The 17,923-nt window shown below is 40.3% G+C and overlaps 1 protein-coding gene across 3 annotated transcripts in view; it reads left to right on the top strand.

Moving 5' to 3' along the window:
- The window catches only part of Mondo (MLX interacting protein mondo), a 31,182-nt gene that overhangs the window by 8,489 nt on the left and 4,770 nt on the right, over positions 1-17,923 (top strand). For 2 of the 3 annotated variants that reach the window (XM_074087988.1, XM_074087990.1), the window contains exons 3-16: positions 4,198-4,271; positions 5,362-5,487; positions 6,405-6,561; positions 6,926-7,021; positions 7,106-7,282; positions 7,364-7,645; positions 7,725-8,101; positions 8,285-8,458; positions 10,296-10,464; positions 11,276-11,376; positions 13,677-13,841; positions 15,595-15,722; positions 16,764-16,887; positions 17,754-17,883. In XM_074087988.1, coding sequence (XP_073944089.1) covers positions 4,198-4,271; positions 5,362-5,487; positions 6,405-6,561; positions 6,926-7,021; positions 7,106-7,282; positions 7,364-7,645; positions 7,725-8,101; positions 8,285-8,458; positions 10,296-10,464; positions 11,276-11,376; positions 13,677-13,841; positions 15,595-15,722; positions 16,764-16,887; positions 17,754-17,883 — 2,280 coding nt within the window. The remainder of the gene's footprint in view (positions 1-4,197; positions 4,272-5,361; positions 5,488-6,404; positions 6,562-6,925; positions 7,022-7,105; positions 7,283-7,363; positions 7,646-7,724; positions 8,102-8,284; positions 8,459-10,295; positions 10,465-11,275; positions 11,377-13,676; positions 13,842-15,594; positions 15,723-16,763; positions 16,888-17,753; positions 17,884-17,923) is intronic. The other variant, XM_074087989.1, reaches the window with a different exon arrangement.

The raw sequence follows: 17,923 nt of genomic DNA, 5'->3' as shown, positions 1-17,923 counted from the left end.
CTGTGAGGGGGTCAAATAGGGGATGAAACTTTATATGGAAGATTGTCATTGTCGAAGAGAAATCGATGGTTCTTTATGAAACTTGGCATTTGGGCACTTATAAGAAATAAATAAATAGATATTTGTTCAAGCGTTTTTGAAAATTTTACGTGCGATGTTAGCAGAGTGGATGATGTAGTGTTAGCAGAGCTTTCTAAGCTCATAAGCAAAATGTACGCGATGGCTTATTGACATAGATAGTCAGACATGAAAAATGATGATTTTCGTATTTTTCTTATTTGTTGTGCAATAAGAGCTACCATAATGCAAAATTCCAAGTTTCTTGGACAGCCGGAAGTACCCTATATTTTTTTCTGTTAAGGCGATTTTTATAGAAACACCTTTTTAATGACTGTAGCTTTTGATTGCCTGGACTTAGAAGTTTGATTTTTTCACAGCTTTCGGCACTACCCTCCTAACTTACAATAAAGGACGTAAGGTGTCAAGAGTTCCCTATGAAGAATTAGTCCTTTTGTGTTGGCAGGGTAGGAGGTAGGTGTAGGATGGATGGATGGAAGAACAAAAAAAATGTGTTTATATTTATAGCATTGTAATTGTATTAAAATAGATTATTTTCAGCAAACCGTAGAAGTTTCTATGGCAGAATAGGTATCCTAAATAAATTAAATATTTGCCAGAGTATAGAGATTCCACGCGGACGAAGTGAAAAGCTAGTTATAAATAAACGTTGCGGTTATGAAACCTAAGCGAGGTAAATATCCAGTCTGGTATACAAAAATTTGATAGCGCTCATAAAAGAGAAGGATAAACTGCGACAGAAATGTAAAAAACATGATTATCCCATTGATAAATTGGAGTTCAGGGAGGCCAGAGTTAGGTGTCACCAACAAACTGAGGAGTGTTATGCCAAATATATGAAAACTGTTGAGCACATTTGTAATAACAATTTTAAGGTTTTTTGGTCCTTTATCAAATCCAAACGCAAGAATGAGAGCACCATACCGTGTGAAATGAGTTATGTATGACGGTAGAATGATTTCAGATCCTATATTTATATGCAATGCATTCGCGGAACATTTCTCTTCTGTCTATGTGAGAAATAATTCGATGAATTCTTGTGCATCTCATGTCAGCTCTTTAGCAGCCCATCAAATTACAACACACCCTAGGTGAAATTAAACTGTCTTCTGATTTGGTTGAAAATGCCTTTATTAAATTAGATAGGAATAAAGGTGCTGGCCGCATCCCGGCGGTTTTTATCGTAAGCTATGCTCGCAGCTTGTCGGGTCCTCTAAGCATTATATACAACTACTCATTGGCAACTGGTGTCTTTCCTTCAGTGTGGAAACAGGCTATTGTTGTGCCGGTCCATAAAGGTGGTAACACTAGCGACATCCAGAACTCTAGACCCATATCGTTGCTTTCTATTTTTGGAAAGGTTTTCGAATCCTTGATTAACTCAGCTTTAACCTTTAACATCCCATTTGAAACCACTTCTAATACAAGAGCAACATTGATTTCGAAGCAATAAATCCACGCTCTTAAATCTGGTTTTGCATGTTTCAGAATTGTCTGAAGCTCTTGACAAGGGACTTCAAATAGATGCGTTGTACACAGACATTAGTAAAGCATTCGATAGGGTAGACCATGGCATACTAATAAGAAAATTAAGTCACTTCGGATTACATAGAAAACTGTTGGATTGATTGTCATGTTATCTCACATCCAGGTCGCAAAGGGTAGTGGTGTCTGGGTATGAGTCCAAAAGTTTTGTGGCTTCTTCGGTCGTTCCGCAGGGATCCCACTTAGGTCCGACACTGTTCTTGAGTTTTATTAATGACATGGCTGGGTAATTCACCATTCTTCTTTTTCATATTTTGCCGACGACTTAAAAATTTGTTCACAATGAATCAGACTCCCAGAAACTACAGGATGATCTTAATCGCATTTATCAATGGTCTTATTTAAATGGGCTGCCCTTAAATATTAGTAAATTACAGGATTAATAATGCCTTTCTGGAAGAAGTAACTCAGATAAGGGATCTCGGCGTGATTTTGGACAGCCAGTATTTCAGTAGTCAGTATTTACCACCCACATCGACGATATTATAAAAAGAGCTTTTAAGCTATTGGGTTTTATTTGGCGTAACGGTAAAAAGTTCAGAAATATTGCTGCTTTAAATATAACACTATATTTAAAGCAGCATTTGTCCGACCATTTTGCATTGGTCCGAAGTTTACTGGACTACTGTTTAAGTGTTTGGAATCCGCATATATAGGTGCCACATGGACAGAATTGAAAGGATTCAAAAGCGTTTTCTCTTCTATTTGACAGTTCATCAAAATAAACTTTCCTCATTGCACTCATATCGTGCACGTTTGAACTTCTTTAAGATGCCTTCTCTCGAGGATAGTCGCTGGATCTCTGATCAGGTTTTACTGTACAAAATTTTGAACGGTTGCATAGATTGTCCCCAAATCTTAAAACAAATCGGCTTTACGGTCCCCAGGCAGAATTCTCGAATAATTAACTTCCGGCCGTTTGCTTTGAGATCTTACCGAACTAATTTAGGATCTCATCTCATAGTATTCTCCATAGAATAACTATGTCAAGAGCATAATAAAGTGTTTAAACAAACAAAGGTTGACCTCTTATCTATATTATTGAACAAGTACATAATGTTCCTCTGTAAATATAGGAGTGGTGTTAGGAACTAGTTCTCGGTGCAAAATTTTCTGTTAGCTAAGTTCCTGAAATTGTATAAGTACCTAAGTAGTCAAATGAATTTATGCGATTTATGCATTTATTTTATTTTCTCCGTCTTAGGAAGTCTGTTTTATATAAATAGTCAGACAGGAGCACGCTCACCGTCGCTTCGCTCGGTTTACGAATTATTAATATTATGCATGCATGGTGTGTTTGCCTATAATTGGATAAACACTTTGTTAGTGTTGTATCTGTTGGCAAATCAATAAATAAATAAATGTAATAAGCGCGTGCAAAAGAGACGGATGCTTTATGTACTTATCACTTGCGGCAATTCCTACTGAAGTCCAAAAGACCTGCTCACTGCAGTCGCGTAGAGTTTGCGCTGCTTTGTGGGATGGATACAGTACCAACAAAGTATTATGCTCTCCATTAGGTACCAATATGTAACGAAGAGTCACTTCTACTCTCAAGTTCTCTCTCCCAATCACAAATTGGCATTTTTTTTTTGATTTCTAGTAACAGAATCTATACGGCGCTAGAAACATTATTCAATCATCTGTCTGTACTAACAAGTGAGTCTAGAAAATTCGGGTTGACATTGGCCAGCGAAAGCTGTCCACGTGAAACCGCGGCAAATAAAAAAAAAATGAGGCTGACAACACTTGCTGTACACTCATTAAACGATGCCGATACTTGGAAACTATTTTAATTTTCCAGATATTAAATTATACTCGGGACTTTTCAAGCTTCATCAAAATGTATGTAGTAAAAAAAGTACTGTGAAAGTTGATGATGCACTTTAGGAGTCCCGTGGTAAATTTTATGACCTTGGTCAGTGCCCATTTACGTACAGTGCAGACGCATACATTTTTGGACCATTTTGGACCAGATTGGCATTGAATATATCTTCTAACATAATCATATAACATTTTGCATTTTTAGGATGGTAGGACGTTGAATTAAACAAAAAATATTTTATTTATTTCTTATAGCAGAAGTATCAAAATTATTTAAGTCGGGCTAGAATGACAATATGACAGTTTTGACAGTCTCAAAAATTATACCAGATTAAAGTTTCGTAAAAAATGCGTGGACAGCTTTCGCCGGCCAGAGCCTAGAATAAAAGCTAGAGCTAGAGTGTATCGTCATTCGTCATCACACACAGATCGGCATACGAAACAGCATCCATGATTCCGCTGGTACTCATCTCACGGTCTCGCCTGCCAGTCTCTTAATTTGCAAAGAAACCTTGATCCAATTACTAAATATTGCAATCTTATCACGTAACTTAAATTGTGTAGCGCCAGACTGTGCCCGCGCGGCGTCCTGCGCCGAAGGCGTGATAAACCCCGCTTTATCTCTTAAATTGTATTGATATCGAAAATATTGTCTCGAAGAATATTAAAAAATACTAATATAGAATAAAATATTGATTATAATATAATCGGGTATATCGCATCGGAATAACTAGCTGTTTTTATTTTCAGTCATCAAGAAGCAAAATACGTTAGTGTGCCAGTTTGCTTCGCCGTTGGATGTTGACACTCATGTGAAACCAGAGGTACTTAAGTGTTATTTAAACTGAAGGGTATACTTGTTTAAAAATTAAGGTGGTCGCCCACTACCATACCAGGGTCGTTACGATACCTTCTGGCATAGACGCAACGATTGCTGTCTGCACTAGCATTCATACATATTTGTACTAGTAGTGAGTGATAAACGAAATACGCATTCGCAAATTATTGTGCGAATATGTTTGCAAAAAAAAGTGAAAATTCATATTCGTATCGTGACTATTTCAGTCATATACCTAGTGCCATCCACGAAACCGCGTGATTGTGACAAAATTAGACATTAATGACATTGTAATTAGAACCACGGTACGTGTCATCGTGAATGACTCTACCTATATCATAATTACCAAAAACGGCTTTTAATCGAAGATGACTGAAGAAGCCAAAAAAAAAAACACTAATATATTTAAGAATGATTATGATTGGTGTTGAGATTAGATATCGGGTTTTTAATTAATGGACATCAGTTTTTGGAAAATTGACCACGAAATTATCAATTTAGAGCTAATAACCAAAAACGTTAGTTAGTTTTCTTTAGTTTTGCAAAAAATAAAGGGTCGAAAAGCCTATATATCCGTTGCAAACGATGTGACGATTCGTTGACACCTATCATATTCTGACGTTCGTGTACAAACGCGTGCCGCTACCTGTAAGCACCGGAATGACAACGTCGTGTGGGACTTTGTATACCATGCTTTGTTTATAACGCGCTTCAGGTACAGTCAACTTTACACCTAACATAAGTTTATCCAATTGTATATGCGACCAGTATGAAAAAGTGGATACATAAGTTAGTAAATTTATCGTACGTACCAGTGTAGTGTGCTGTACCTCATGGTAATTCGGTCAATGATTATTTTTTGCGTGTATCGGAATGGTAACGAAACGATGTATGGTATAATGGGCTTTCGTATCTACATGCAGTACAGTCAAGGAAACTAAATCACGTACCAGGGTGGAACCTTTTCGTAATAAATTTCACTGTGATTTTTTTTAATGAATATAGTGAATGTCAAGATGACATTAGTAGCACAAAGATGTAAAATATTTCATTAAATACTTTATTTTCCCTTGTAGACAACAATATTAGAAGGGAAGTACTGGAAGCGTCGAGCCGAAGCAGTTATAGCAGAATATAAAAAATGGCGCATGTTTCATATAATGCGTCTCCTTGGAAAGGGGGACACCTCTGTCCAGGATACGGTAAGCATCGTTAAGGTAACTACGCTTGATATAAAAACATTTACAATTACTCTAGACTTAACTGATTAAGAAAGCACACAGCGGATTAAATGTGGATAAAGTTTCTTAATCCCTCTACTACTAAAAATTACACTGTCACGCTGTCAAGTTAGATTAAAATCAGCGCAGCGTTTTTATTAAATCCAACACAAGATTGACATGACTAATATTGACTCTTCTTTTAGGGTGGGTTTTGAGATAGAGTGTAAATGTTCCGATTCGTAGAAACATGAATAGTTAGGCAATAGAAGCGGTATTATCGCGTAGCAGGTGACATCTGTCTTTTAAGAGTGTTATTCTCTAAACTAAGCTTGACTGCGAATTCAGCGTTTGAATAATTCTATAACTTGGTCATTGTACAGTTCAACTCAACGCACAATGAATGTTAAGTCACCCGAATCTACATGCGAACGGGTTAGGTTAAGGCTTCGTGTAAATTGCAGAGCTGAATCCATGTACGAGGTTTTTTTTATAGAATACCACAGCAGAGTACGAATCGTGATTCAGTACAACTCACTCGATAGAGTAGTACTATTTATTATACTCCCTAAGTATTGCCGCCATACGTTCTTGTAGCAGATGAAAAGGCCGTTCTATCACCGTCCTCAAGTTAATAAAAACATTGTACTTAAAAATAAAAATTAGCATGGACTTTATATATGAATATGAACGTCGTGGCAGGCATGACGTCATACGACATGTCGGATCTGTCTGTCTAGTTGACAATTTAAAACGCCCATAGCTTTGAATTGTTTTGAAATATTGAAAACAATCTTACAAAACTTGGTTTGTTGAAGAATAAAGATATATTTGAACAAATAAAAGTGCTTGCAAATTGCCTATTGACGTCACAGTTAAGAGTTTATCCTTGATGGTAGATATCGGAGATGGACACGGTGGAGTCGTTTTCGCAGTGCAGCGACTTCGCGGCCAACATGTTGACCGACGAGGATTACCTCAGCTTCATGAGTGACACTCTCTTCTCCACCATCACCAGCCACCAGCCTTTCGCCTTTCCTGACCCACGGGAGATCGGTAACTAACTTTATTGCAGTTTTGTAATGTTATAAGTTAGGGGTTTAGCCCCTTAGCCTCTCTCCCCCCTCTCACCTGGATTTGCCACTGGACCACCAATACTGTAATGGTACTCCTAAGAACGAAATAAAAATACCACTGGCTTAGCCCAGGGGGCAAGCGATTAATATGATGCTGTTTCATACCCAAAGACATCGATCATTCAGATCATTAAGATTTGTAGAAGTAAAAAAATAGGAACAAAACCCATGTTGCATTCTGTCGTCAACATTCATACTGTTCTATTTTGCAATCCCACTGTTTTGTAATAGGCATTAATAGATGTATAGTTACTCAGTATCACATATATTTTTTTCTGTTTTAGCCCGAGGTGCAAGTTTAGCAGATTTCATTCAACCAAGTTTAGGGCCACTGCAACCTAATCTTGACGATTTTATGGACACATTGGAACCTCTACAAGGTAAGTAGTGAGATGCATGTTAAGAACATTTATTATATGTATATTAAGGTACTTTGAAGGTAATTCTGTTGTTTCATGGTACAGATCTGTTTTCGACTCCCCGCCTGCCACCCGTGCCCGAAGAGACGGCGCTCCCGCCAGAAGACACCATGTATCGCAACAGCATGTCAGTAGACACCTACAACACCCACGGGTACAACGTGACTGGCAGTCACACCTCGACCGCCGCCACCATGCCTACCAGTCAAATGACCATCCATGGCACGTAGCTAACCTGTCTCACCTGTCTCAGTTATTTATTTCCTACCAACAGAGTACTAAATCCAGTCTCTTCTTTTCAAGGTTCTACCAATAATACTCAAATGATGTCAATGTCTGATCAAACAATCAAGAATGAGCATTTGCAAATGTACGACAACGGACGGTTGTTCGTTCAGACGAACCTTCAGAACAACATGCTCAATGCTCAGGATATCATGTCGCCGTATCCGTCCGGCTCGTACGAGCAACAGGGCGCGGCCCAGCCAGCTCAGCAAATGAACAACGTGTACGATCAAAAGCCGCGCGTTCAGTACACGTCCAAAGTTATATCACAACCTGAAACCACCTACAAGTACAACGCAGGTATGAATAATTAGGATACACCACTCTTAAATCCTTACGGATCGTTTGAATAATAGAAAATGACACATTTACTTTGCAGTCGTGACGCCGTCTCAAACCGCTCCCGAAACAGTGTCACTACTACAACAGCCCGTACAAAATCAGAAGTACGCTTCCGCCATCGTGATTCAGGGTCGAAGCGGCTACGTTCGGGAGAAGCCCAGGCCTCGATTAGCGATGTACTCGAGCCAGCTTCCCAATAACCAGTACACGAATTACGGGCAACACTCGACCCAGAACCAGCAGTCAATCAGCATCGAGTCTCGCCAGACGAGGCAGCCGCAGCCGCAGCCGCAAATGCAGTACCTCCAACCGAACTCGGTGGACTCGTACAAGGCGAAGCCCACTACGAGTACTGTTAACACGCGCGCGTTTAAGATGCCGTCCCCACCTTTAGTGCCGACCTCTTCGCAGCAGGTACGTACTCGTAATTGACAGATAAGATTTTTCTTTATATACGCGCAATTATATAACAACTGTGTTATTTATTTTCAAGGAGTACGTTTAAAATAAGTAATGGTGCATTTTTTAAATAAAAAGTTAATAAAAAGTTGCTAAACTATACGGCTTCTGGTAGTACGTGTACGTGTTTATTCCCAGGGCGGGGTGGTGTCGCCGGGCGGACGGTCAACCGGCAAGGACCAATACCGTTCACACAGTCTGCCGCTGGGCGCGCAGCTCAACGCTGATTGGACGGTCAGCGCGCCCGCGCCGGCGCCCGCGGTCGACGTCGCCGCTGCCGCCGCCGCTGCTGCGCAGAGGCATTCGCAGAGGGTAACTCCCACTGTTGATCAAAGGCCTCCCCTTTAGAACGCCAGAATGAACGAGAACTTGCTACCTGCATCGATTTGATAGCTGTTGGTCCAATATGCGATTTGTTCAAGTCGCAATCCGTCCATTACTCGGCCTCGTCAAGTATGTTTAACGCGGTTCGTCCGTATTCATCCATATCGCTATTAATCCATACCGGTTACCCGCGACTGCCGCGATTTCGCCAGTCCACCTAGTGGGAGGCCGGCCAGCGCTGCATCGCCGTGCATCGTGGAGGGTAGCTATTTTTATCCCCCAAATCCTTTTTTAACCGACTTCAAAAAAGGAGGTTATCAATTCGGTTGTATTTTTTTTAATGTTTGTTACCTCAGAACTCCGTCACTTATAAACCGATTTGAAATTTTTTTTTGTTCGTCTTGAAATGTCTTTAATTAGGTCCCATAAGCACTAAATCAGGATCTGATAGATAGATCTTAAATAAACCGAGAGAACTCTTCAAATGGTTGTAGGGACACCTATAGTAAATTGGATATATTTAGTAGTAACTCGTGTATTTGCTCTTGAAAATCATCATTTGGTGAAGTGGAACTGATGATGAAGACCACAGTTGACCATCGGAGTTACTACTCAATAACAAGTATTTCACGTGTTGAATTTTAATTACTTTGCCACAGTTGCTAGGCAATTTATGCTTCACGTAATGCATATGGTAAAACGGGTGGTGGAGCAATAGCAAGAGAATAAAGAACGTCTCTGCATCGGAAAAAGCAATCTTTCGTAAAAGGTGACAAGTAGTTGCTATTAAACTATTGTATCTTAGATTAATTACACTAAAAAGCACGAAAAAAAATGTTATAACAAAAAATTGTGCAGACTACAAAAAACCATGTAAATATTTTTCTACCAGTCTGAAGTCGTTCGGTGCCTCAGCACGAGCCAGCAGGAGTGATTGAAGGCCAATATAAGTGCGTAGGTGAGGTAGATGACTATAGGTCCACTCCTGCTGGCTCGTGCTGAGGCACCGACCGACTTAAGACTGGTAGAAAATTATTTTCATGGTTTTTTGTAGGCGGTTCAATTTTATGTTATAAAATTTTTAGGAGTTGTTAGGATGCGTTTCCATCAAAGTTTGCGAGGACGCGTTGCAAGGATTGTGTTTGTCATGAACCAATAGAAACGTTTAATTTACCTATCCTCGCTCAGCATAGCTCTAGTGGAAAGGCTTAACAGAGCGAAGATAGGTAAATGAAGTATTTCTATTGGTTCATGACAAACACATTCCTCGCAAATCTCTGTTGGAAACGCTGCCTTAAAGTTGTCGCACACGTAACCGCTCGGCGCGGCCTCAACATGAGCCGTCCAGTATTCTTTGTAAGAAATTACGCACACATATCGGCATTGGAACAGCATCGCCTCGCCTCGGCACAAGCTAGTAATCCGCAAGCGGCGCGCGGGCAACTCGCATTCATCGAGCTTACGTCGGGCCGCCGCCGCGCTTGCGTCTCGCCGCCGGAACGGGGACGGTGCGCAGACCGCCATCGTCCCCCCCGCGGCCACCCCGCCCACGCCCCACTGCTTGTCTCTCTCGCAGTTTCGATTCGATCGCGATGCCACCTCGCTTTAAGCGCTCTCTCGCCCAGCCGTAAATCACCTAGCCGCAGCTGCGCGGATACCTCGAGATGTTGAGCCGTTTCCGTTACGTGCTTGCGTGTCGTTGACGCCTGGTTGACGGTGAGCAGATGAGGTGAGGCGGCGCCGATCCGGTGCCGAGCGGTTACGTGTGCGACAACCTTTAAGCTACGTAGAAGTCTAATAAAAAATCCTTGTATGTAATTCCCAGCAGGCTCGCGAATCGAACCCTGGACCGCTCCGCATCCGTTCCCGGTCGACGTCGGGCGGGCCGGGCGAGGGAGCCGCGCGCCGCCCGCCGCCGCTCAACAGCGTGGCCTCCGAGCCCGCGCTGCCCCAAGCCAGCGTCATGCTCGCGCAACTGCTCAACGCACAGCACTGTTAGTATAAACAATACCCTTCCTTAGCAGTCGGGTAAAACAATTAGGGGTCATCCATAAATTACGTCACACTTTTAGGACGGGGAGGGGTCAAGCGGTTTGTGGCAGGAACAAAAATAATTGCAATTTTCATAGCAATACGTGAGACGAGGGGGATGCTAAAAATAGTCAAAATTGGTTTACCGTATTTTATTTTATCGATGGCCCCTTACGTTGCTCATCCATCAGCGACCTTGTGATAGCTGTCTATGAAACAAATGTGTATTCGTACAGTTCCTCCACCTCCACACTGTAAAAACACAAAATCACACAAACTACCACTCAAAGGTTGACTGGCAGAGATCCCTGCAGGGATAAGTACGCCTTTGTACTTAACACTTTACTTTTTATGTAACCTTTTTGTTTTTCCTTTTTGTACAATAAAGAGTATAAACAAACAAACAAACAAACTATCTATAACCACTACCAGCATGGTGAACGGTGGTGTTGCTCTGAGGATGAGCTCTGGTTGAGTTTGAAACGCGTCATTGTAGTGTGGTGGTGATAAAAGTTAGGTTTGTGAAAGTGAAAACGTTTATTAGTGTCATTGCTTTTAAGTTGTTCTTGTTTTTGTAATGTGAAATGGTATTTGGTTGAAGGATCTTGCGTTCTGTGATCGTAATTCTCTCAGACCCATCAAGATACAGTGAAATAATAGTTGTATACTACAATCTGTTTAAACTATATGACAAGGGTTGTAGGTTGAGACGGCAGTTGCCACTGTTTATGTTTTGATGCAGATTGATTTTATATAAACTCCTTTTTGTGACAGCCCAAAGTTTGTACAAACTGAACAGTGCCGACGACGTCGACCCGAAGTCTCCCCGGAAGGGCCAGCCTTCGCCCGGCAGCGACGCCATGTCTCCACATCAGGTCAGCAACCTTTCAACATATAATCTGCCTTATAACCTTGGTACAAAATCCAGATAGCGACAAGAGGTTTATACATATTAGATTACACGTTATCATTAAAGGTATTGTAAATTCGACGAAACTATGCTTGAATACGTTTACTTGGAATTCTTCAATCTGCATCCATTTATCAACTACTTATTTCCGGTATAGCATCGTACTATTCATACTACTAACAATACTTATCTTAGAGTTTTTGGAAATTATATATATATATCATCTCTTTGCCTTAAAATTGAGCGCGCGTGTAAATCTCGCATAAACACATTAATCTCTTGACTTGACCCATAAAGTTTATATCAGATTGCCTTAATGAATATTTAAGTTTTGAGTCATTGCCTACACCTATTAGTGTTCGCAAAAACAAAGTTGTCTGTTGATGTAGCTTTTTTAGTTTCTATCGACAAGGAAAAAGAAACGAAATAATGCACGTTACACGGTTCAGTTGCTAGTTATCGGATTAAAGTATTCACATTTTCTGGTTTGATAAGTCTACATATATTCGTCTCGGCCATACTTCGTAATTTTTTTGGCAGCATAGTTAAAAAGGCAGATACAACAGAGGGGGCATGGGGGGCGTAGCTCCCCGCTAAAACATAAAGCTACAATGGGTAAATCTAGGTAAAGTTAGGTTATATTGCGTCAGGGCCGAAGACAAACTTCCCAGAAACAGGAGCTCCTCGACCCTCTCACATCGGATATAAGTGTCAGTTAATTGGTGTAGAGTAGAGTAAATCAAACGCAAAATGCAAACGTTACACATAATTTAAAATATCGAAATATATTATTTGATAATTTTTCGAAATATGTTATATGAAAATATGCATTTTAAAGTTATAATATAAGTACCAAATTAATGTTTATTATTACCCAAGAAGTGATTTTGAATTTGGAATGAAATTATATTATTATCATAATTTTTTATACATCGATCATTAGTCATTAGTCAATCCAAATGGCCGGAAATAAATGGATTTATTATTATTATTATAGAGGCTCCAAACTTCAATTCTATCCGATCACTGTAAGTGAATAATAACAGACTTGCAAGATTAATTAAAAACTAAAAAAAAAAATACAACCGAATTGATAACCTCATTTTTTGAAGTCGGTTCAAAATAAATAAAATGCAAGTTCCTTAAATTTGTAAAAAGCGAAATAAAAACACAATACACTTTTAGCATCAAGCTAATCCTACTCCCCACTAATATTATTAATGTGAAAGTTTGTAAGTCCGTTTGTGTGTTTAGATGAAATTTAGTATACAGATAGTTTGAGTCCCGGGGAAGTACATCTAAGAGGATAATTTTTTAGCCGAAAAATTGCATAGTTATTGCGGAATAGCGATAAACGAATTGTACGCGGACGGAGTCGGGGGCAACGGGCTAGTAAATAAATAAAATGCAATAGTTACATACATATCGACGACCAGATAGCCATCAGGATAGAACCTGACTACGAAGCTTGAGGTAACGGGTTCGAGTCCCGCGTCGGGGCAGGTATTTGTATGAAAAATACGAATGTTTGTTCTCGGGTTTTGGGTGTATAATACACAGGTGTTGGGTGTGTAATACATATTAATGTATCCGTGTGTGTATCCGTTGCTTAATACCCATAACACAAGCTTTGCTAAGCTTACTTTGGGATTAGGTCAATTGGTGTGAATTGTCCCGTGATAATAATATTTATATTTATGTACTTGTGAAAAGCGAAATAATAGTACTTAGATTATTGTCGTGGCATGGATGTGGGCAATTGCTGGCTGAGTATGAGTATTAAATGGACGAGCTTGCGAGCCTGTTTTATTAATACGAAGCCAGGAATAGCTATTCCAGCCGAGACTAATATAAAGCTTTTCTCAAAAATGGGTGAAGGAACCTTTTTCTCAACTCAAATATATTATGACATTTAATTTTATTCCAATAAAATGATTGATTTCCCGCTTTTTTCAAAACACTACAAGCTGTTTCAGACACAATAATAATAGAAGTTCGGGGTTCCAACAAAATAACTGATACCTGCCATTTGATTGGCTGTATTGTATATGACTTGTGCGAACTTTTTACCATGGCGGTTTTAAAAAGTTTGATACTTGACAATAATGGAATTTGCATGCGACATTGTTGTCGAGTTTATCGATCCTGCAATGTCTGACTTTTTAGTTTGTCTTGTATAGAATAATGTCAACTTTTACGGATATTTTTGAGGAAAAACCTAAAACACTTTGAGCATCAAGTTAATAATGTAATATTGTATGTCAGAGCCTGTCCCCGCCGGCGTCCCCGGGGTCGGAGCGCGCCGGGTCCCCGCGCGAGCCGCGCCGCACGCACATGCACGCCGAGCAGAAGCGCCGCTACAACATCAAGAACGGCTTCGACACGCTCCAGGCGCTCATCCCGCACCTAAACGCCAACCCCGCCGCTAAGGTACGCTCGTCATCATCATCATCATCAGCCGGAATATATCCACTGTTGAACAAAGGCCACAACGAACGACAACTCTTCATTTTACTTCCTCCTCCTCTGGTTGCTTGCTATTGTCGTCTGTCCACCTAATGTAAGCCTTTATGTTCGTGGTTCTTGACTGCTAGTCTCGTGGTGAGGCTCAAGAGTCACGCAACGAAGTATGGAAAGAGCTATGCTGGGAGTTTCTTTGCGCACTAAAAGCCGGAATCGGAAATTCGCCGAAGAACTAATGTCACCGACATAGCAGGAAGAATATGCAAGTTGACGTGGCAATGAGTGGGCCACCTCGCTCTTCTCCCTGTTTAAGTCCCTAGTATACAATGGCTGAAGCTGGCCGGGGCCACTTCTCGAATTGTGTATTGGTAATGGACCATTCATAGGGGGCAATGGAGATCTTTTCGGCACGCGTCAAAGGAATAATTGCGAAATGTGGCAGGTGATTTTTCTAGCTAGATAACGGAGCATGCGAGTCGCCTTTTGGTCAGCAAAATGTGCCCATAGAAGCTCGTGACTGCGTAAGAGACTTTCTACATAGAGCTAGGCACTTTTCTTGAAGGCCTTATATATCGAAGCCAATCAGAAAGGGTGATATTTGCACTGTCGCTCTATGTTCATTCCGACCGGTGACGGGGTGGGGTGGTGCACTTTATTTATGTCCATCGTAAGGCAGTCAGCAGTCAGTTACGCACTGTTGAGTTAAACTTATTTCATCGACGAACTGAGACCACTAGATGGCTTATTATGACGCCTTGTACCTCGTATTGTCCTCACCTCACCGCTTGCTAACATAATCATCAGGCTACATTGCTTTCATTATAGAATGAGTGTCGAAACTTGAGTCGATAAAACGAATAAATTGAAATCTTAATCATAATTAATGTCATCATTAATCCGATTATTACGCTAATTTTGATGAGAATATTAGTGAAATTCTAGGTTGGAATATTATTTGCCACTTAAGTAAGGTTAAACGGAGTTTACAAGAATGTTCGTTACTTACCAATTAATAAGTACCGATATAACTCAAGTTCCATTTAGGTCCATCACTAAACGGAGTCTCTGGTGTTACGTTACATGCATATTACGTTTCTTCACTTATTAATTGAACTTTGAATTTTATTAATTGGTTATAAAAATCTAATAGGTTAAATTTATTTCGTATAACATAGTTCTTTATGTTAAAATATTTTACGCCAGTCATATTCAGGCTGCAACTGAAATATACTTCCATATATTTAGACAGCAGCAACTTTTTTTGAGTAAAACGAAACGGTGCATCAAGTGTCACCCGCACCGTGCTAGAATGAAAGCACTGTAGTTCCTATTCCCGCCGAAAAGAAAAATATACACTCGTTTAGTCTAATTCATACTAGTCATGTCTACCGCCCTACGGTATGCTGAAACAAACAAAGCAAAATCATAAATATTAGGTATATAAAGATTATGCAATAAATATTATCCCCTGTAACACATTTTGTCACTCACTAATCTGACAAGTAAAATTATATTCATATCTTTAGAAATGAAAAACCGATGGTCCGATTAAAATTAATTAGTTTACGTCATTGGTTGAGTCAGCGCATCACTCAAGACAAACATGGGTTTTTTAATTCCGATAGGCTTTGCCGAGTCCGATGTGAGCGCATAAACAACGGTCTAATCGTCATAGTGCACGATATCGGCAATTAATGGCTTAATTTTGTATTATTTTCAGATAAGCAAAGCCGCAATGTTGCAAAAAGGCGCTGAGTACATAAAGCAACTGAAGGCCGAACGGAATCAAATAAAAGAGGAGATGGAAAGTTTGAGGCAACAAATCGAATGTTTGAACAATTCAATAGCGTGAGTAATGAAAATATTGATGCTCACCAAATAAAGATAATTACCTAGACTGTGATCATTTCAGTGGGTGTGTTTGCCGAAAATGTATGCCCTAAAAGTGATAAGGTTCCATTTAGCATTTTCAAGTAGTTGTAATTTGAATGTTAAGCCAATGTGCATAGAACTGATATTCTTTGTAGATTTTCAACGTCGTTAGAACTTTTTTACTATTAGTTCACGAAATGTTGAATGGTGATTGAATCGAGATTGACGTGTTTTACACAGGTAGGTGTGCTACGTCGTACAAGCAGACGCTGGAATATTTGGCTATCGGCTATGAAAGATAACATTGAGCATCTTGCGGTATTGCCAAAGATAAACAAACTTAGAAACTCTTATAATTTGAACTTAACTTTTCGATAAACAGAAGAAAGAAGTTTTGTTGATTTAGGTTTAGGATATTTGTTTTTATTAAGTGCTACAATAACAGAATGGTATAATGTAAACAATTTGCAAATCTAAGAAGATAATTAATAGATACTTACTTATGCAAACATAACACAGTGTAAATACAATTATTTATAGCATAATTTGGTGATACTGTTAGTTTACGACGCCACAGTAGGCTTGCGTAATCTTAGACTCAAGCTCGCTTACATAAAACTGTCAAGCATGTATATATGTTGCAGGGAAATGGCCAAATCGGAAATTTTAACAAATCTCTAAGGGACATGATCAAATCACGCTGGATGTTAAAATAGGGAATTCATTTTATCATTTACCTAGAAAAAAATCAGTAATTTTATCAAAAACCTAAACCTGTTTAGTGAAATGACAAAATCAGATAAAAAAGGCATTTTTTTTTTCATTTCACTAGGCACGTTTAGTGATATGATAAAAATGTCAATAAAAAAAAACTTAACGAAGGGCGAGCATCTCAACTCCCATTTCAACCTATCCCGACAGAGTCTACTTTGCGAGCTCGGTTCGTCAACTCACTGACGCGTAACAGGGATTTTATCAAATCGCTAAACAACCTTAAAATTATGATTGTTGTTGCAGCAACTGCCACTCGCTGCTTCCGGCGACGGGCGCGCCGGTGTCGCGCGCGCGCGCCGGCCGCCTGCGCGAGATGTTCGCGCGACACGTCGCCAACCGGACCATGCACACCTGGAAGTATTGGCTCGTATCCTTTACCACCACATACGACAAACAGTGTCTGAAGGCATATCGTTTGACGCACTAGAAGTCACAATCACTAGGGCCTCCGCTATTTCGCGTGAGTGCACGGCTTGGCATGGCGCGGCGTGCTTGATTCAGGTCATCTAATAGAGCATTGCTGCGCTGCCCGAATGACGGCTGATAATAAGATTTGTAAATTATAAATGATTTCAAACTCAAACTCACAACATTTATCGACAAAAATTTCGTGTTAAATTGAGAAATGAAACATAACTTTATCCAAAGTTACGGATAACTGTCTGACACTTGGTACTAAGCAATAGAACACAACCATCACCAATAAAACATTCGGGAACCGGTGTTCGGTCGCGGTCAGCTCAACTTAACCACTTAATTTGAATATCAATTTTTATCGATCTAAAGGATTGAGTATGAGTAAGTATTCTATGTCTAACATAAATGACCTGTCATTTTGCCGCTTGTCGTATCTATAAGAGCGCTTATAAAGCATGACTCGCCCGAGCGGCCCCCCGCCCCGCTAAACCTGGCCCTGGTCGTGCTCCTGATAGTCTTGGTCGCCGACGTCGGAATGTAATATTCAGGGCGGCCACATACACTAGGAAATTCGATTCGGAATTTCGTAAATACATCACACACACGTACGTTTATTTCAATTCGGAATAATTCCGAACGCACAGGCCACCATACGGAATTCCGAATCGGAGAAAACTTCTGACGGAAAACTACTGTTTGTATGTGGACGGTCCATAGATTTGTAAGGATTTCGAATCGAAATTCCGAAACGGAATACTGAGTGTATGTGGCCGCCTCTAGGTATGGTCTTTGAATAGTGTCCTTAGCGGTGTTCAGTTTAGCGTGGTGTGCGCGGCGCTAGTGGACTCGTTCAGCGCATGCGTGTCGAGCGGCAGCAGCGCCGACCTCGTGCGGACCACGCTGCTGTGGGCGGAGCAGCACTGCTCGCTCGTGGAGATGCGTCCAGGTAATTGTGACGGTTTACTAATGTCTCGTCGAAAAACTTT

This window comes from Choristoneura fumiferana, chromosome 5 (genome assembly GCF_025370935.1).
Source record: "Choristoneura fumiferana chromosome 5, NRCan_CFum_1, whole genome shotgun sequence".
NCBI classification, from domain to species: Eukaryota; Metazoa; Arthropoda; class Insecta; order Lepidoptera; family Tortricidae; genus Choristoneura; species Choristoneura fumiferana.
This window is presented reverse-complemented; position numbering and strand designations above follow the sequence as displayed.